The sequence below is a fragment of the Rhamphochromis sp. 'chilingali' genome (genome assembly GCF_963969265.1).
Source record: "Rhamphochromis sp. 'chilingali' genome assembly, chromosome: 22".
In the NCBI taxonomy this organism is placed as follows: domain Eukaryota; kingdom Metazoa; phylum Chordata; class Actinopteri; order Cichliformes; family Cichlidae; genus Rhamphochromis; species Rhamphochromis sp. 'chilingali'.
In genome coordinates this window covers 26408355-26427558 of record NC_137950.1, presented here as the reverse complement: position 1 = coordinate 26427558, position 19204 = coordinate 26408355, and the positions used below count along the sequence as shown (strand labels likewise).

Sequence of the window (19204 nt, the reverse complement as noted above, 5' to 3'; positions counted from 1 at the left end):
TCTCTGAGGGGGATGGACTCCAGGCATTCCCCCTGTCATCGCTGCTCTGAATGGGGGTGTCACACGGACTCGTGTAAATGGTCTTTGAATTGTTCCTGTGTTTCAGACTAAAAAGGGAGCTCCTTCTCTTCCTCTGCTCCTCCAATCCCCGTTGACTAATGAACTCAGAGGAAGCTGAGCTTTGTTTTTGACATGTAGAAAAGCCAGGTACTCCCACTGAAACACAGGGAGGAGGATGGTCTATGAGGTCGATGTAAGGTCAAGTTCCTCTCTAACAGCTAAAGGCTAGAAAATGGGAAAATACTTTGATTTTCTTCTGACAGGTTCAACAATAACTTCAACATGGAGCAGCTGGTTTAAATTGCATCTCTTCAGGCAACTTGCTGTGGAGTGTTTATCTCATATAACTGCAGCATTATAACAAAGAGAAATGTTAAAGCTACTCTCACTGTTCTGAAAAGGTTACTATTCAGTGTTAGTCATGTTTTTTACCTGCAACAGAAACATTATTTCAGATACTTCAATAGTTGTTTGAGTGGTTTTGATCAGGCTTAAATTACCAGATAACATTTTATATATAAAATTTCTCTATACTATTTATATATCTACAGATAAACTGTTTCTAATGGGTATCTCATTGTGTGGTGCATGTCTCAATGGAAACATGTTTCCTACATGCTGACACTTTTTACCCACATTTAGATATAAAGTCTTTTCAACAATCTGAGAAAACAGCCTTTCACTTTTCACTCTCCAGTCAAATCTCAACGTTGTTTAACCCTCCGGAGTGAATGTCCAAATCACATGACTGATTTAAAATGACCCTGAGCAAGACACAGCCGGGCCGAGTCTTCATTTCAGCTTGTGTTGAAAGTGCCGACTTCAAACTATATACCAGTTTTTACTCCTAACGGTGCGGAGATCTGGATTTTATTGACAGACTGATCCTTATAAGTCCTACAACAACAGAAATGGACGCTAACAAAATAACTATGCTTACAATATCTATGTTTTAAATGTAAATAACAGAAGCTTTCTAGATATTTTATGATTTGATAATGATGCGTTAAACTATGTAAAATAATGCATACATAATTAAACGTGTTCTGAAGCACGTTTAGTGTTATATTTCAGATCATCTCAGTAGATATTTGGGGTTCAAGTATTTATTTTAGTTTGATATTGCAAAGGTAATTGATCATAACCTAACTATCATCCTGTCATGTTTAAATTTTGACTCTGCACTCTGACGAGAGGTTTTTAATCCCCACAGGAAGTTTCCTCTCATTAAAATGCAATGTGAGCAGATGAATGGAGTGCAGTGCTCAGCAGCACTGTAGAAGTATTGATCCCAGTTTCCTAAAGACTAGCAGGGATGTATTTGATCCACGGGGATAGAGACTTTATATTCTGATGTGTGTGAAGTGCCTTGAGGGAAAAAGGGAAGTGTATGTGTAGCTTATAAGGAGTTAGTGAGGAAACAATTAGTTGTTTTGTCAATTAGCTGATTCACTGGAAAAAAATGTTAACAAAGCTTGAAGTCGTTTTTCAAGAAGGAAATTCTCAGATTTCAGCTTCTCTCATGTGAGGAACTGTTTCTTTTTCATTTGTGATTATAAATTGATTTTAGACAGACATAACAAGATGTTTCACGTCTGGTTGCTCTCACAGACGATGAGGATATCCTTCCAGTGGCAGCCTATGAGCTCACCAACATCCTGAAGCAAGGTTACTTGGAAAAGAAACGAAAAGGTACGACAACAGATAGACTATTAACAGTCTCTCTTTCATTTGTCCCGCTTTTTGATCTGTTTACACACAGAGAATTGGTTTCCTGTGAATAATTTCCTTTTTTTGCTTTGTTTTTTCGTTAGACCACAGCTTCTTTGGACCAGAGTGGCAGAAGAGATGGTGCATCCTGAACAATTCGATATTCTACTACTTTGGGAGTGAAAAAGGTTTGTTTTCAAATGCCACCATGTGGAAACATCGCAGCTGCATAATTTTAAATTGGATTTCATCCCACTGCGTGTTCTCCTCTCCCCCCTACAGATAAACAGCAGAAGGGTTCATTTTATATCAATGACTACACTGTACAGATGGTGACCAACCTGAGAAAAGACTCCAAAAGAAAAGCCTGTTTTGAGCTCAGTGCTCCCGGAAAACGGCCCTTCCAGGTCTGTATTATCTCTGTATTATTATTATTAAAGAAATAAACTCCAGTAAAATCATGTCTTATTAAGAGCTGACATGATTTCTTCTGGCAGTTCTTCACTCGTCTTCTAGGGCTCAGAAAAAAAAAAAATAATTATATATACTATAGTTTGATGGAGTCCTGCAACGATTTTGCAAAGGTTTTTGTAGGCCAATCCAAAAATTTGCATTGCCCTGGTTCCTTAGACAATAGGCTGGTTGGATTTTAACATTAGTTTTTTGGATTATTTCAGAATTTCAGTGGGAAAGAAAAAGCTTATATAAATAAGCTTAAATAAAGCTTTATGTCACCACCATCCTTTGTCCAGGATATCCACTCCTCCTCTGCACATGGCCAAACCAGCTGGTTTTAACCATCTAACCATCAACCATCATGTAACCTGTTTAAAAGACCCCATTGACTTTTGAGTTCAGGAAACTTGAAGAGCAAAATGTTAATGTAATTTCTGGGTCTTAGGATTCATTCTTTTGGCACTTTATCGAGACTTTTGGGGATTGTAAAAGGGTGCTTAAACATATTTGGTCTCTGAATTAAAACTAAACTGCAGTAAAAATACATTTTACTGAAATGATATCGTCAGAGCATACTTAGTCCCCCACAAACTTCTGAAAAGTTTATTTTTCTCCTGTAAAATGTCACTGTGCGTCACATTGTCTGTGCCTATAAAAGGTTGACATTCATCCTCTCACGCACACTAAGACCACTAAAACAATCGGTGAGACCCATGAGGGCAGGTATCGAGCTGCTGACCCTGTAATTATTGGGCATCCCACTCCACCATCAAAGTCACAGCTGCCTCAAACATTATCAGATTATCTAGACTAATACAATTTTGCCTTTTTTGCTTTTTTATTGTTGTATCCCTGGTTCTGTTTATTAGGTTTTTATTGTAATCCTCAGGTCTTGATTTTCCTTCTTCTGCCTCCTATATTCCCATCGGTCTCATCATCTCTACATCTCTTTCAGTTTATTTCCTGTTTTATTTTGAAGGTTAGATATTCAGGTGATTTTCTGTAGTTTTACTTCCTTCCTTTGTTCTTTTTCCTGCTCTCGTTAGTGTCTGATTACCTGTTTCTTATTACCCTTCTCTCCTTGTGTCTAGTCTGTCTTTAAAGTCTTACGTTTTCTTATTTGAAGATTTAAACTATTTAGTTTTTTTTAACCTCTTATTATCGTACAGACCTCTAAGTTTCTAAGTTTGAATTGAAGAATGTCGCCCCAGCTTCAGCCTGGTTTTCAGTCTGTGTTTGGGTTGAATGTGTTTTTTGTGACATTTATAAACTAAAGATGTAGTTTGATAAATGTACACGTGGAATGCGTTTTTGTTTTCCCAGTCATTTAATTTTTAGTTAGATTCAGATATTTTTTTTTAACATTTCACAGCTATTTTAAAAAGAGCAATATCTGTTCTTTCTTTTTCTCTCCTCTTATATGGCTAGAAATAAAAATGAATAAAAATCCAGGCACATAAATGCACGTTTAAATTATAATCACAGTATTATTATCGCCGCTCTCTCCTTCCAGTTCACTGCCAGCAGCCCTCAAGAGGCCAGAGAATGGGTGGACCAAATCAATTTTGTACTTAGAGGTAAGCCAGCTTCTCTCTCTCTTTTTCTTTTTTCTTTATTTTACTTTTTCTGACTTATTGCATATGACTCATTATGGAAAACCACTCCCTGCCTTGTTTTCCTCCTTTCTCTCTGCACTGTTCAATGATAGCCCATTCTTAAGACAAATATATATTGTTATATATAAATAAAATTGACTTGGCTTTTTAAAAGTCACATAGGTTAAGTGGAAAATACAGTTAAAGCAGTATAAATGTTCTAAAAAATGTTCTTTTGTACTAAAGTTTTCTTGTGTTTTCGAGGGGCAGAAAGGTCAGAAGTGCAAGGGAGTTCTTTGTCATCTCTGACTCATACGAAAACCGCCCCATCCATCACTAACTACACAGCTGAACACAAGAGTCCTGAATCACCTCATTCGACATGTCACCCACCATGTCATGTGCACCATCGTGTAGCTCTGGTTCTCCTCCACTCCTCCCCTAACCCTCCTACCGAATTCCAACTTACAGGAAATTGATTGGTAGATGTTCTGGTTATCCTCCAGTGACATTGATTTCTGCTTGGCTGCTGGTGTACGGCAGAGGACCTGATACCCTGTGTTGCAATGGCCAGTCGCCTGCAATGAGACAGCTCCTCCATCTGAGCGAGCAGTCGTGCCTCGTCTACGCTAAAATGGGCTCGGGCCGGGCCACTGATTTGCGGGAAGTAACGGACACTCGGCAGTTTGTCTTACTTCCTCCCACCCCCCACGCCTTTTTTTTTTTTTACTACAAAAAAAACAGAGCATGCAAATGATTATTTATCCTCTTCACCTTCAAATTCATCTGAGTGCATCGGCACGCTTTCCAGAACGTTTTGCCTTAAATGCAAGGACAGAGAAAGAGAGAGAGAGGGGGCGTATGAGATGCAACAAAAGAATGCAGTTAGATGGGATGCGTCTTCATCTGTAGGACGACCCAGAATGAATATGATAAACAGATGGTAAGCAGGAACCACAGGGATGATGTGAGAGGGAGAGGCTTCTTATTGGATTGTGGAAAATTATAAAGTGAAAATCAACAACAACCGATAACGTATTAACATCTGCTAGATCTGACCTTTCAAATGTGCTTTCCCCTTTGTGTTTTATCCTTTTCCTCTAGGTCTGAGCTGTCAGACAAAATGGAAATTATAACCGCTTTTTTTCTCTGGCGTTTTAACAATAATTTATTGCTTAGTTGAAAACAATATAAAGGCTAACAGCTAATGAGCATGATAACGGTTTGCAGCATGTTTCGGGGGCACCAGTGTTTGTCACCGCTGCTGTTTGGCACGTGTCTCGGCCCCGTTGTGCAGCGAGGACGTGGCGGACATTTCTCTTACTTTAGCCCTTAATGCATGTCTCTGTCTTTTTTGCCACGCTGTGACGCTAACACTTTCTATCACATTGTTTCCCCTTCCCTCGTAGATCTCAGCTCCAACTTCATCCCCGTCGATGACGAGGAGGAGGACGAGGATACCTACGATGACATCGAGGGGGTGGCCAATGAAACCCCAACTCGGCCGACCCTGGCCTCCCGGGGAGGAGGAGTAGGCAGAGGACAGGAGATAGAGGAGGAGGATGACGAGGAAGAAGATATCTACGAGGAGCTGCCAGGTATGAGGATGTGGTTGGACACACACTTGCGCAGATAAATAAACAGAGAAGTGACGCACACACACAACCCCTCATGATACTCAGTCAGACAGACGCTCAAACCCTGGGGGATTTTTGCAACATGAAATATCTGCCATCTTTCCCTGCTGCGAAATTTGTGTTGCCAGGTTCCTCCAGACTGATCGCTCATTTTAAATCAAGCAACACTAATAAGCTTGTCAGCACCGGGGTGGCTGCTGCAGGACAGGAAGAGGAAGATTCACTTACACCTACTCCAAATCTGCTCCCTCCTTATCTCTCTGAACAAGTTATGTTGTTGAAATCAGCGAGAGCTGGCTAGTTTCGCTCCGTCATAGACCGTCCAATTAGCTAATGTTGCCAGGCAACAAATGGCCCACAGTTCAATCCACTAAGCAAGAGTTTTGGCTAAAATTGCCTGGCAACAGCAATTTAGATGAAAGGAAGTAAAAACTGCATCTCGCAGAGCTTAAAATAGATCTGAAGCTCTTAATGTCACATCTTTAATAGAAATTAGAGTTTGACCGACGAGACCCCATGACTGTGTGTGTGTGTGAGTGTGTGTGTGAGAGACAGTCCCATGGCTACAAGATCCCAAGAAGGACAAAAGGGGGTGATCCGATCTTCTCAGGGCCGTCGTCCATCACTCGTTCTATTAGATAAGATACATCAAGATTCAGTTTCACTCAGTGAGTACATTACCTTTGCCAAAATCACTGGTGAGAGGGGAATCAGTCTTCAAACTGTCACGCCGGCGTTCAGAGCCATCTGGGAAGAGGTACCGACCCTGACCACAGATGGCATATCGAGTGACGGGCTCTTTCGTTCACTTTCTCACCCCTTCGCTTATCAGTCATGCTGCACCTCCCTCTGCTCGGCTTTTACACAGTGATTACAGACTGTTCAATAATTCAATTTGGGAGTAATTTTCACTGATCAGCTGCCATGTTTGCATTTAGGAACCTTTCTATCTCTGCAAATAGAAGCATTTATTCCATTTGTAATTAGTAAAAAATGTCTTCATATAGCACACGTTTACTTTTAGGTTTTTTTCCCCCTGACCTTAAAATAAACAAATTATTGTGACACTTGTGAAAGCTGTGTATGATTTAAAAATAGTGCTGTTTAATAGTAAATTAAAGCAACTATCTAAAACAGAACAACAAAACATTACAGCTTAGAAATAACATGATAGAGGGTTAAGAGTGATAAAAATTACGGTAAAACCACAGTAATAACCTAGCTTGGTATCATCAACAGATAATATGAAACTGAAATCTATATTTCGGGATAAAAGCAGGCAAAAACAAAAGGAGGGTGAAAACTGCCTCTGCATAATGGCATGAATTAAGTCCCTGCATCCAGAAAGATCTGTATCTGGATTAGTTTCTGACGTTGGATGCATTTGTGAGGGCATGGCCCCAAATTTCCATTTTCTTTACAACCACATCCAAATCTGGATTCCCACTGACTCTAGAAGTTAATCATTAACTTCATAATTTCTCAGTTGAGCAAAGACCCACCTCAAATCCTCTCCAAGTAGTCCTACTAAAAACAAACAAACAGAACAAACAGAAACAATCTCACAACCTCCTTCCTGAATGTAATAATAAGGAAACACATTTAAGGATGGCTTAATAATAATTTAATGATCCAGTTTTGTTACCAGTCTTGTATATTAAATGTAATATTTGATTAATCCATGCTTTACCCTTTGTTACATACAGACTAATACAGCTAGATGTAGCTTTTGTTAATATGATGCTATTACCTGATTATTACTGATATTACTATGATATGGAAACACTTGTGGGTTGTACTGATTATTCATGGGTCACTTGCTTTAGTATTATTGTAGGCTCTTTACCTTACAAGATAAAGCACCTTGAGGCAGCTACATAAATAAAACTGAATCCAACTGAATTAACCTTGGTGGCATGCATTCCTCGTGTGCCATCCTCATCGATGCGCTCGGGTTCGATACTGTCTGCCCACCTTCCTGTCATCTCTTACTGCCTAATAAAAGCAAAAAAGCCAGAGATGATTCTAAAAAATATACAATTTTATTCATTTCTAGTCACGTTATTTGTTCTAATATGGCCGGGGCTGCAGCTCCAGCAGATGGAGGCATGGTTCTCCTTTTGTGTGATGAAAGTTATTAAACGACATAAAACCAGCGCTGTTCTGCTGCACTTTGGTTTAGAAAATGCCGTCTGCGACCGAATAAACTGATGTATAACCACTCAACCTGAGCAACATGTAACCACCAGCCGGTTTTCGTGGTGCTAATGTTAGCAGCAGGAAAGAAAGGAAAGAGGTCTGAACACGTTTCAGCTCCAGTTTTGTAATCTAATTCTTAAAATGTTTATTCAGAGGCAGCTTTTGGATCTGTAGGCTCTTCAGACTTGTCTGTGCAGACCTGACAAGAGACTTGACAAGTTTTGCCTAGATATACTCGCATGCTTGCTGTAGTAGTAACCTCAGTTTTTTTAATGTTTTATGATTGCTATGCTAGCTGATTATTTTAATTCTATTCTATTCTATTTATATAGCGCCAAATCACCACAACAGTTGCCTCGAGGTGGTTCACATTGCAAGGTAAAGACCCTAAAATAGTTACAATAGATTAGTAACCTTTTAGTGACTTTAACCAGGAAGAGAGAGGAAGAACGTCCTGTGAGAGTGTCCTGGGTGGAGAGGATAAACTGTCTCCTGTAGGGCAGGAGAGAAAAGGCGCTCCTGGAGAAAGCCCTGTTAGTGCTAACCGCTGAGCCACCAGGCTCCCAGCTGTCACCGGTGTCGTAACATGGTACTACCGATGAAGTTTTAAAAGGGACCTCCACTCGTGTTCTTAAATTGGAATGCAAAGGAAGTCTCACAATGTCTTATTTGATAGTTTCCTTCTGATGTGTTTCGAGTGCTGACGGCAGTGAAGTTTGCAAACTTGCAAAATGACATCCGTGACTGCAGCATCCATTTTTAGGCGATGTCAGTTTTGTCGCAGCAAAACTCAGTTGCAGGCAGAATGCAGAGCAGCGGCTGGTATTGGCTCTGATGCTGATGACTGATTTTATTGACTGGAAAATTAAATCACTTTGATATAGAAACCGTTGGCCCATAGCGGTGGCCTCTCGATGGAACGATGCTCGCAGTCGAAGAGCACCAAACAAATGTTTGGACCCGCTGCGAGCACATTTAAAATCTCATTTTTTTATCTTTTGGATCATTTGGTGTAGGAACAAAGTGCCGCAGTTTGTACTTTTTTAAATTTATTATTATTATTTTTTTTTAAGAAAGCTGTGATTATCTGTTTGAAGAAAGAAAGCAACGGGGAAAGACAAAGGCATCCCTCATGTATACATAAACTAAACTTTTTACATTCAAGCTGGACACATGGTGTGTGTCTGTTTGTGTATGTGTATGCATGTGTGTGTGTGGTTCGTGTTTCCTGCTCTTCCTGGAAGCAGAGGTGCAGCCTGTGCTGGAAGGTGGATAGTGTTGCTGGGTTGTGGCGTTGCTGTCAGCTGGTTTGTGTGGAGGATGGATGTGGGAGACAGAGGGCAGGCATATCACCGTGTCACCTCTCAGACCACCGGGTGCCACGCCCCGCAGTCAATGACATGTCCGCCTCCGCGTGGCTTAAAAAAAACTCTTCTTCTTTAACATTTCCCGCCTGCGGTTTAATAGGCTGATCCTCACGCCAGAGTTCATCCTAGTTAAAGAAGAATTAACAGCTTGTGTCATGCTGAGATTCATCAGGGATTTGCAAATGATCCAGTTTATTAATTTTTCTGTTTGTCTGGCTCTATCATAATTTCTTTGCTGTTCATTTCTCGTTAACACGTGGGACAAATATAAATTATTTATAAACTATAGTTGTTAAAGTCAGGCCACCAGCAGGTAATGCCTTTTATTATTATTAAAAATTAAATGTATTTCTTTTAGACACTGATATTAAAATATTTAGGTTCTGGATAGGGCTGCACACTTTGTCGAATTTTTAATTTAAATATCAATTTTGGCTTCAAGCAATTAATAAAACAAGATGAGCAATATAAAATGTTTAACACGGATTCTTTGGTTTTGCCTTTCAGCACATCTGCCTCTGCAAAGACTTGGTTCAGTTTTGCATTAATTTATTTAGTTTTTGGTTGAAGTTAAAATTCAAGTGGCTGAGTGGGGTCAGTCATGTATTTTAATGCACTGTTGTGATGTTTTATTCATTTAAAATGTTTGCTACTGTAATTCTGTTGGGGGAAAACTCTGTAAAAAACCCAGGAGAAATAAAGACACAATGAGACAAAGTTACTTTCTTTATCAAACGTGTACACGGGTGAGCTGCTAAGAACAACTCACACCATGCACAGTGGCTTGGTAATTTTTATAGGCACAGAGCACAGAGACAGTGAGAACAGGATAACAAATAATAAACAGATAAAATAAAACAACTCCATATATGGTGCTAGTCTCGTCAGCAGAGAGCTAGGGAAGATAAAACAATCTAAAACAATATGTCCCAGAAACAAGATGTGTTTGCTGGGAAAGTCTAAAAAGATAATTCTAAACTAATCTAACCATAGGCAAAGGGCAGACAAAAGGCATCATAGAACATTTAAAAGAAGGTAAAGAAACATAGAATCATTTTTCCTGTAACATTCCCTCCTGTTTTAACTTATTTTAAATGTATACAACAATTGTCTGTGAAGGTTATTTATTAAGTATCTTAAGCAATTTTTTAATTTTCAAAATGTCAGCATAGCAGAAATGGAAGTCATTTGGTCTAAAGAATAAAACAAAAGAAAATAATAAAAAGAAAAACATAGTAAATGAAAATCATAGTAAATGAAATAACAAGTGGAATAAACAAGAAAAAATAATAAAACTAAAACTACAAAAAATAAAGGATAAAAACCTTATATTTTAAAACGAAAACTACAAAAAATAAAAGGATGAAAACTAAAATGAAAACTTTGTATTTAAAAATGATGAAAACCAAATATGTAAAATGAAAACTTCAAAAAATACAAGGATGAAAACTTCAAAAAATAAAAGGATGAAAACCTGCATAACCTACTAATGTTTTAATCAGTGCGTGATCACTTGACAAGTCATTTTTAATCACCACGTCATTCATTAGCAGTTATTACAAGTTCTCCTCTAACAGAATTGCAACGGGATGCTGTTCTTCTTGAGGCATGGCAACATAAGCAGTCATTGTAGTTGTTATCATCTTTGAAATCATTACTCTTAGACATGGCGGTGTAGCTGCTCCAGATGTGTGGTCAGTGACATATTTCTGCAGAATGGTCAAATTCTGCAAAGCTTCATAAATGTCTCCGCTTACAAACTCCTCCTTGTGATGCTGTTAGCAGGTCTAGAGTCAGTCTGTTCTGCAGCACCATCGTTCTGATGGCCTGCTGTTCTCCTGCTAAGGCGGTTCCCAGGGTCTTAGTCAAGTTGATGTGTCGTAGCAGAGCATATCGGTTGATTTCCACGTGATCCCGCACCTCGGCAACTCCAATGCCGGGGATCAAGCTCTGTAAGAATTTCACTCCTCCTCAGATGCGAAACTCTGGTTTTACTAAACTGGCAGTTGAGTTCTATTCTTCTGACTGTTTATATTTTGTTTTCTTAAATCTCTCAGTTTACAGACACTGTTTTTGTCCGGCGTCTGGACTTTTCTTTTCTCACCACTGCTCGTCAGGAGTGAGTTTTAATTTCACTTGCTTGATTACCCATCTTATTTATGTATTTACTTATTTTTGTTTAAGTAATATATACACAATACAGCTGCTATCACCTTCGCTGGTATTAGAGACGAGAGTGGTTGCTCACACGCCCTTCTACTTTCGGACTATTTCCAAAAGCGGTGTGAACTTTACGAGACGGAACTCGACCGTTCTCTCAACTCACCAGCACGTCAGTGAACAGCAGTAAAAGAAAAAACACAGGAGGAGCAGCTCAGTCTCTTATTGGACCGTGAAAATTCAGCTTGCTCCGTTAATTAAAACAATACACACACATACATTCACATTCACACTTATTCGCGCGATCGGAACCCTTATCATAAGGGGAGCTGCCAGTCTTTCTGTAGACGAGCTACTTATTCCCTAGACCCAGCTGGGGGAGCTACCCAGAGCTCCAAACCTAACCCACAGAAGTGGGGAGCTTCCAGTCGACGAGCTCCAAGCTACCAGCCGACGAGCTACTTTAAACCCACAGAGGTGGGGAGCTTCCAGTCGCGACGAGCTACTTTCGCTATTTTAAATTCCCTGAATTTAAAATGCGCTTTTACGCAAGATTGTGTCAGTGTGTCTGTATCTACCTGGTCAGTGTCGCCGGGTCTGGTCCACCTCGATCGGGCCCCACCACCGTGGGTCGCTTTCTAGAACGTTGGCCAAGACTCGAATTTAACGCCCTTGGTCTTTGACCACACACCTAGTGTGTGGGCTGTCGACAGACGAACAACGTGGACTGGTCACGGAGATGGGACACGATGGAGGCGCTCCGGCTCCGAAGGACCAAGAAATGTTGGGGGAAAACTCTGTAAAAAACCCAGGAGAAATAAAGACACAATGAGACAAAGTTACTTTCTTTATCAAACGTGTACACGGGTGAGCTGCTAAGAACAACTCACACCATGCACAGTGGCTTGGTAATTTTTATAGGCACAGAGCACAGAGACAGTGAGAACAGGATAACAAATAATAAACAGATAAAATAAAACAACTCCATATATGGTGCTAGTCTCGTCAGCAGAGAGCTAGGGAAGATAAAACAATCTAAAACAATATGTCCCAGAAACAAGATGTGTTTGCTGGGAAAGTCTAAAAAGATAATTCTAAACTAATCTAACCATAGGCAAAGGGCAGACAAAAGGCATCATAGAACATTTAAAAGAAGGTAAAGAAACATAGAATCATTTTTCCTGTAACAAATTCTGTTAATCTACCTCTCCTGCTATTAATTATTTACAGTAATTTTTTAATGGAAGTTTCTGTTCTGGTGATTTTTAATATTATAAGCTTTGATTTTAGTGTAACTTTCCCCTGCACTGTCATGTTTTCCACGGCTAATGGCCTAGAACAAGATTCAGAGATAACCTGGAGTACTTGGGGTTTGACCAGCCAGTGCAGACATGCATGTGGACAGCCTTTCAGGGATATTAGGACAGTGTGTGTTTCAGCTAATAGATCCCATCCAAACCAGACAAATGTCACATACATACTTTGTTACATACAGACTAATACAGCCACATATAGCTTTTGTTAATATGACACTATTACCTGATTATTACTGATAATTAGATCCCATCTAAACGTGACATGAAGAGTAGGTGGAACTGCAATCTCTGAACTTCTTTCAGCAAAATAAAATCTTATAAAACACAATTAATTACATTCAATTTGTAAAATGTCTTTCATAGGTAAAGGAAGCCATACAGGTATAATATACACTAAAAAATAATGTCATATTTTTGTTACGTGAGGGTTAAAAAGACAAGTTTCTTCTTTGATGATTAAATCATGATTTGAGCATTGACCAAAGTAATTGTGATTATGAGTAATCCTACTTCTACACCTGTGATAAATACTCTTGTTCTTCCTTTTTTGTTTGTTTAGACGAAGAACTTGGAAATCCAGGTGATGAGAGCGACGAGAAGAGCAGCAAACAAGGTTTCCGCCTCCGTCTAGTAACTTATTTATTCCAGCCTAAAGTTTCCCTGCATCTACGTCCTGCTTTCTTCTATTTAAATGTGTTCCCTGTGCTTCCTTTCAGTTTGGTCCTCAGATTATTCCAACTACTACCAGGGTTTGTGGGATTGCCAGGGCGACGAGTCAGACGAACTGACCTTCGAGAGAGGAGATCTCATCTACATCATCAGCAAGGTCAGCATCGCCATCAGCACAAAATAATCCGAGGGCTTATTTAGGCTTTTTTCACAACTCTTTGTTTTTCCCCTCGATCGTCCCTAATGGAAATCCGTCCCCGATTGCACGCTTGACTCGTAGATATAATTACTGGACCAATTACAGTAGTTTAGGATAGGATGCAGTTGTGTAAAACGTGCAATTATTTAAGGGTTAAACAACATCAACTCCAGTAATCACCTCGTCCTCATTTACTTTCTGAACATGCTGATATCTCCAGCATCTAGATTTGTCCGTTAGCATCTTGGTGCAGCACCAACAGCGGTGCTGTCTGTTCGCGGGCCACTAGGGTGAAGTGCCATTCGGGTGCTGCGTAATGGTGCTGTTGTTCATTACGGCGCCTCTATCACAGGGGTTAATTGAGTAGGCAGCCATGCGAGGCTCTTCCTTTTCTGTCTGACGTGAAACTGCAGGTGAAGCCATCCTGCATCTCAGCTCTTTTCCTTCAATCTATTTCCTTGTGTTTTATGGCCATCGTGTAGTTACATGCGGAGTATCTACCAGGAAAAAGACATCCTACTGGAAATCGATGGCTTGTAATTTGGGTACTTTTACTCTGCTGCGTGCAGGGACTTGTCTCCACACTGTTGCTATTGGTTGGTTTCAAATTGAATCATCATGTTGTGTGTTTAGACTAAATTATCTGAAGAGGAGAGGCAGGAAGAAGGAACTCTTTTTTTTTTTCTTTTGTAAGTAATTATGAGCTTAGAGATGAGGAAATTATGTATTTAGTGTCATGATTTCTTGCATCTTTAATCACCAGTAGATTGCGGTGAATTTTGAGTATTTGTCCTTTTTTGGTTAACAACAGTTTCAGTGCAACAATCCTTTCAAAGAGGTCAGGGTTTTGGATTTTGATGTATGAATTGTGTCAGCTTGTGTTGAAGGAATGTGAGCCTCCTCTTTATAACAACAGATAAAGCACAGGTGAAAAATGCCCCTCGCAGAAGATGGACTTATAATTGCAGTTCTTTTGGCAGTGGCAGATTAATGAGATGCCAGGCTCGTCTGTCTGCGTGTGCTGCTTGATAGGGGGAAATGTCAAAACAGCCACATCAATTTTTCACAGCGATGACAAAAGCACTGTACTCGGGGAGACAAAGGGGTCCTGGCTCTGGGCTTCAGATCCGCCTCAGATGGCCTCGGCCCCACTCGCCGTTATTACTTTTCACTGTATGCATCAGATTACTGCCTCGCCAAAGACCTTAAAGGCAAACTAAGTCCAGGTTGGAGGCAGGAGTTTGCTGTTGTATCTCACAATCTTAATGACAGGGATTACTCTTGTTTTGTCAAACTGGACGCTGGAGTCATAACAAGGTGACAGACCACGAGAGAGCGCCCTAACTGCCTCCTAATAGACTTCAAGCGAGCATTGTAAATTATTTAAAGGTGATGCCCGCACGACTTCCGAATGTTTGGTTTACTGTGACGACACGACTCCACCCGTGTCCCATTCTGCGTCCTAATAGCATCACATTCACCTCATGAATAGCATTATTTGGATTATAGCCTGTAATCGCCTATTCATTTTAATGAGCCCTCGGGGAGGGCTTCCCTGTGCCTTCTGTATGTACACGCAGACCCCCAGCGGCATTCAGTTTTACGGGGGGAATTCCTAAGGACCCTGACCTCGATGAGTGAAATACGGGCCCTTGGCTAGAACTCAAGCCCGTCGCTTAACGGGGGACCCAGGCACACGAAATGGCCGTAATAAAACCAGGGCCCATAAATTCTCTCAGAGGGTGGGAGGCCTGGTTGTCTGTGCTGTTATGTCAACACTGACCATAATTACAAGGTAATAAGGACACACTCTAAGTGCTAAATCAATGTTGCTAACAAACTGTTATTTTTAAAGCTGCGATGTGATTGACTGCTGAAGTGCAGAATGGGATAGCCACAGGCGTGGTGTCATATGGCTGTGAACTGAGGAGAACATGCCGATTGTATAAAAGGCCCTCATCCATCATTATTGATCTCTCACTTACTGTAAAGTGGGAGCATTTTTACTGTATTTGTGTTTTTCCTCCCTCTTGTGTGTTGCTCTGTGTGTGTGTGTGTGTATCACTGACAAAGTAAATAAATTAGAAACCTCACAACTCATATGAATCCCATTAGTTCAACAGAATTAATCTCGCAGACCGTGCCACCTGGTTTCAGCGATGTCTAACTCTGCCCTCCGCCGATGCTCAGCCCGCTGAAACATGAGGTAGAAACGCACGCTGAAATCCATCATGTGATTTTTTTTTTTTTTTTGCTCTGGCATTTCATTTCTGAGAGCTTGCATTTTTCTGATGCACATTATGGCTTTACGCTGGCATTTTAGTGTGTGATGACAAATACGGGTGAGCGCAGTTCTTTTTTTTTTTGCAGTATCACACTCTCCAATTTTAGATTTAAATTGCAAAGATGTTTCAGCCACATCAGGAGCGCTGTAACGGCATCATCGCCTCGCCGGCGTCATGCAAAGGGATATTATTTGTAGTAGGATTTAAAATGTGTTAAATTTATTGTTCCACTTCCCGCTGACACATGTAGTACCTGTAGTGCTTTGTCTCTAAAGCCATAAGGTGCATTCTTGCCCTCTAATTTATGGATCCACAATCAAAAGACGTGGGCTCTACAGGTCAGCTGTCACATTCCTGTATTCCCACAGGCACTCATGGAGAACGGCGGGATGGAGTGGGAAGAGATTTATGGCACAAACCCATCCAGGGTCCTTAAAACTCTGGCAAGTGCTGCCCCTGCTGCTGCTGCTGCCGCCGCCACCACCACCTCTCTTCCTCCATCCCGTCCAACCAAAATCCAGAGAGAGGGCGGCCGGCCAGCCAATCCGGTGCGGCTCCCAAAGAAAAGCGTCACTGCACATTTGGCCAAAGTGTTCAGCTTGTTAGAGACAATGAGAACGTGGACACCACTGACACCTTGTGGTGGTTTTTAATCGCTTTTTTTAAATGAAAACTTTTACAACCACTGAAAGCTGATTTACGTCCTTATAGATGTACTTGTTGAGGGGTATAATTGCGTAAAACTCAAACTCGGATATTCACAATTTAAATTATATATTCCATGTTGTGTCCTTGCTAGCCGGGACAGTTTTTCGTCATGTTGCCTTCATGTTCTCTTTTGGCCCTCTGCGTGCAGGCCACACCAACTGAAAGCAAGTGAAGAAAAGGAAAAGTGGTCAAATAATCAGATGGGAAAAGTCAAGCCAGGGAGACAAAGAGGAGGGGATCCCTTTATTCTTTTGTGTGAGCCCTGTCCACCCCCCCCCCCCCCCCCCCCCCCCCTCTCTTTCTCCTTTTCGCTGTCACACAGCCATTTAAAGACCCCTAGCTGCTATTGTGGCCATAGACACCAAGACGCTATAGACAGGCAGAGACATCCTATTTACCACCCAAAGTAGCAGGGGGTGAGTCTGGGGTTTGGGGTCATGCAGGAGGCAGCGGTCATCCCCCGGTCAACTACAGTAGGTCATTATTCAGCCCAAGCCAATAGCCCAGAACAGCGTCCGAGCAGCCCACCCCCCAATCCATTCTGCTTAATTATTATAAATGAGGGGCGGCGTAAACAGCCATCATTACAGACACTCAGTGGCATACACAAATCCACTTTAAATTGCTATTAAGTTAAGGAGCTATCTGTAATCCCAGGCGTGCATTAGAAAGGAGCGAGTAGGTTTTCTTTTTATTAAATCTCATCGTCCCTGAGATATTTTCAAACGTTCTCATGCTCTGTCATGTTTCCAATTTGAAGCCAATGCGCTGATTTAATTAAAAGCCCACTTGGAAAAAAATGGACACCAAGTAGCCATTTCCATCTCTGGTTAAGCCGAGTTATCATCCGTGTTTCCGAGTAGATTTCGACCTCCCCACCCCATCAAAATAAAGAGAAGATCCTTCTACCCTGAAGTTTCAGGTGTTATCAGTTGTGAAGTGTACCTGTGTGAGCGGCGAGGAGGGCTTGCTAACCTGATAACAGGTTACAGATGGTGTGCTTGTGCCTGGCTGAGGTGTCCATGTTTCTTTATTAGGGTCAGCAGTGATGGAAGAACTGCAGAGAGCTGCAGTGCATGTGGAGGAGAGCGGGGAATAAAAACAGAGAGGATGCAGGCGGAAAGGTTGCTACAGGAGAGACGTGGAAGAGAGGAAAAAGAGGAGGTGGAGGAGGGGGTTGGAAATGGGGAAGGAGGGAGGGAGGGAGAGATTGTAACACCCAGGCGGCGGGTTCAGCGGCAGGGCAATGAGAGACTTCCTGCGCTCCATCATGCCCAAGGCCTGCCTCAGTCAGCTGGTGGCCGAGGAAAGATGCCTCATGTGTCAGGCTTATTAGCACTCCCCCTAGTTTGTATGCATTTGGGATTGCACGAGTGTGTGTGTGTGTGTGTGTGTGTGTGTGTTTCATGTGTGTGAGGAAAACATGTGGTCAGGATCCGTGCAGATTTTTACATGTGAAAAAGGTGATTTTTTTCTTACCTGACACGAATATTGAAGATGTGTTTTGTTTAGGCGGATAATGGTGGCGTGACACGACACCTGCCTTCGCCCACCGCCCTCTGTCTGTCTCTCTCGGTCGCCACATCCAGCCAACCTCGACTCACCTTCTCCCCGCTTCGAGGCTCGGGGTAGCTGTCAATCTGTCCTGCGGGTCGGGGAGCCGTGAGCGATGGGCCTATCAGAATGCCACCATTAGCCAGCCCCCTGAGTGGTAAATAAACGATTGCGCCGGTACACTGCAGGTGTTGTCATGGCAACCCACTCTCAGTGCCAGCCCCGCCCACACCCGTTCTCCCCCACCGCCACCCCACCTCTCCTCTTGGTGGAGGAGTCACCGGGAGGTCAGCGAGTCAGCGTGCCGCAGCCGCCACGACACGGCGCTGTTTGCCCCCCACCACCACCACCACCTCTCCTCCCCTTTCAATTTGCGCCCAGGTTGCAGCAAACACAGCCTCGGATACGTGTCACCTCAGCACACGTTTCCCAGAAGTCAGACCCCTCAGGGAAACCTTATTTTTCCCCCTCACAGGGAACATCTTCCATTTTAGTCCCGAGCCCAAACGTTTATCTGTGCCCCGTTTGTGAGTTTCACGGCCTGAAAGCCAAAAAAACCAGAGGAAAACAAACAGAAGGGTGGGGAATGGGGGCATTGAGGAGCCTAGTTTTTGTCATTTGGATAATTTAGTCTGCAAGCCTTTTGGAATGTCCCTATTACAGCAGGTGTACTCTGGATGAACCCATTTCAAGTGTGAGGAAGATGGACTCTGCACGCCTGACAGACTTCTACCGCCATTGGCACCCACTCCGTGATGTAGCAGTTGTATTAAAATGGCGACGCTGATAATCCAAAAGACCTTTCTCAGGGAGAATTTGAGACCGACTGCACAGATGGGCCGCGGAGATAAATAAAACTCTCTGTCACTACGGTTGGTGGAATAGTGCTGCGACGCCCCCAAGGGAGAGAAAAACTGTTTCGCTCCCTCTCTCCGATGCCTCCCCCCACCGTCCGTCTGTCTGCCCTCTCCTCCTCCTCTCCTCACGTTCTCCGAATGGGAACCGGAGCCAGCTTTCCGCAACCGGGCTTTTCCCTGCACGGTCTTATGGGGAGCATAAAAAGGCCATTTCGGCCCTAACTTTCCCCTTCGTTATGAGCTCAGACACAGCGAACTGTCAGTTTGTCAGAGAGCCAAGCACACTGGAGCATCCCAGTCAGAGCTGTCAGAGAGGTTTGCAGGGGGAAAACGATGAGGCCTGGGTGGACAATCTGCTTATTGTGGGTACCTGTTTGTGCTGTTAGAACACTTGAGCCTTGTGGTTTATTACCGTCTAAGCGGTTCATCCAT

At 42.2% G+C, this 19204-nt stretch overlaps 1 protein-coding gene across 5 annotated transcripts in view; it reads left to right on the top strand.

Moving 5' to 3' along the window:
* Window positions 1-19204, top strand: part of skap1 (src kinase associated phosphoprotein 1) — a 44801-nt gene that overhangs the window by 21807 nt on the left and 3790 nt on the right. For all 5 annotated transcript variants that reach the window (XM_080873792.1, XM_080873790.1, XM_080873793.1 and 2 more), the window contains 7 exons: window positions 1672-1752; window positions 1875-1958; window positions 2053-2177; window positions 3740-3803; window positions 5231-5419; window positions 13060-13113; window positions 13217-13326. In XM_080873792.1, the coding sequence (XP_080729918.1) occupies window positions 1672-1752; window positions 1875-1958; window positions 2053-2177; window positions 3740-3803; window positions 5231-5419; window positions 13060-13113; window positions 13217-13326 (707 nt within the window). The remainder of the gene's footprint in view (window positions 1-1671; window positions 1753-1874; window positions 1959-2052; window positions 2178-3739; window positions 3804-5230; window positions 5420-13059; window positions 13114-13216; window positions 13327-19204) is intronic.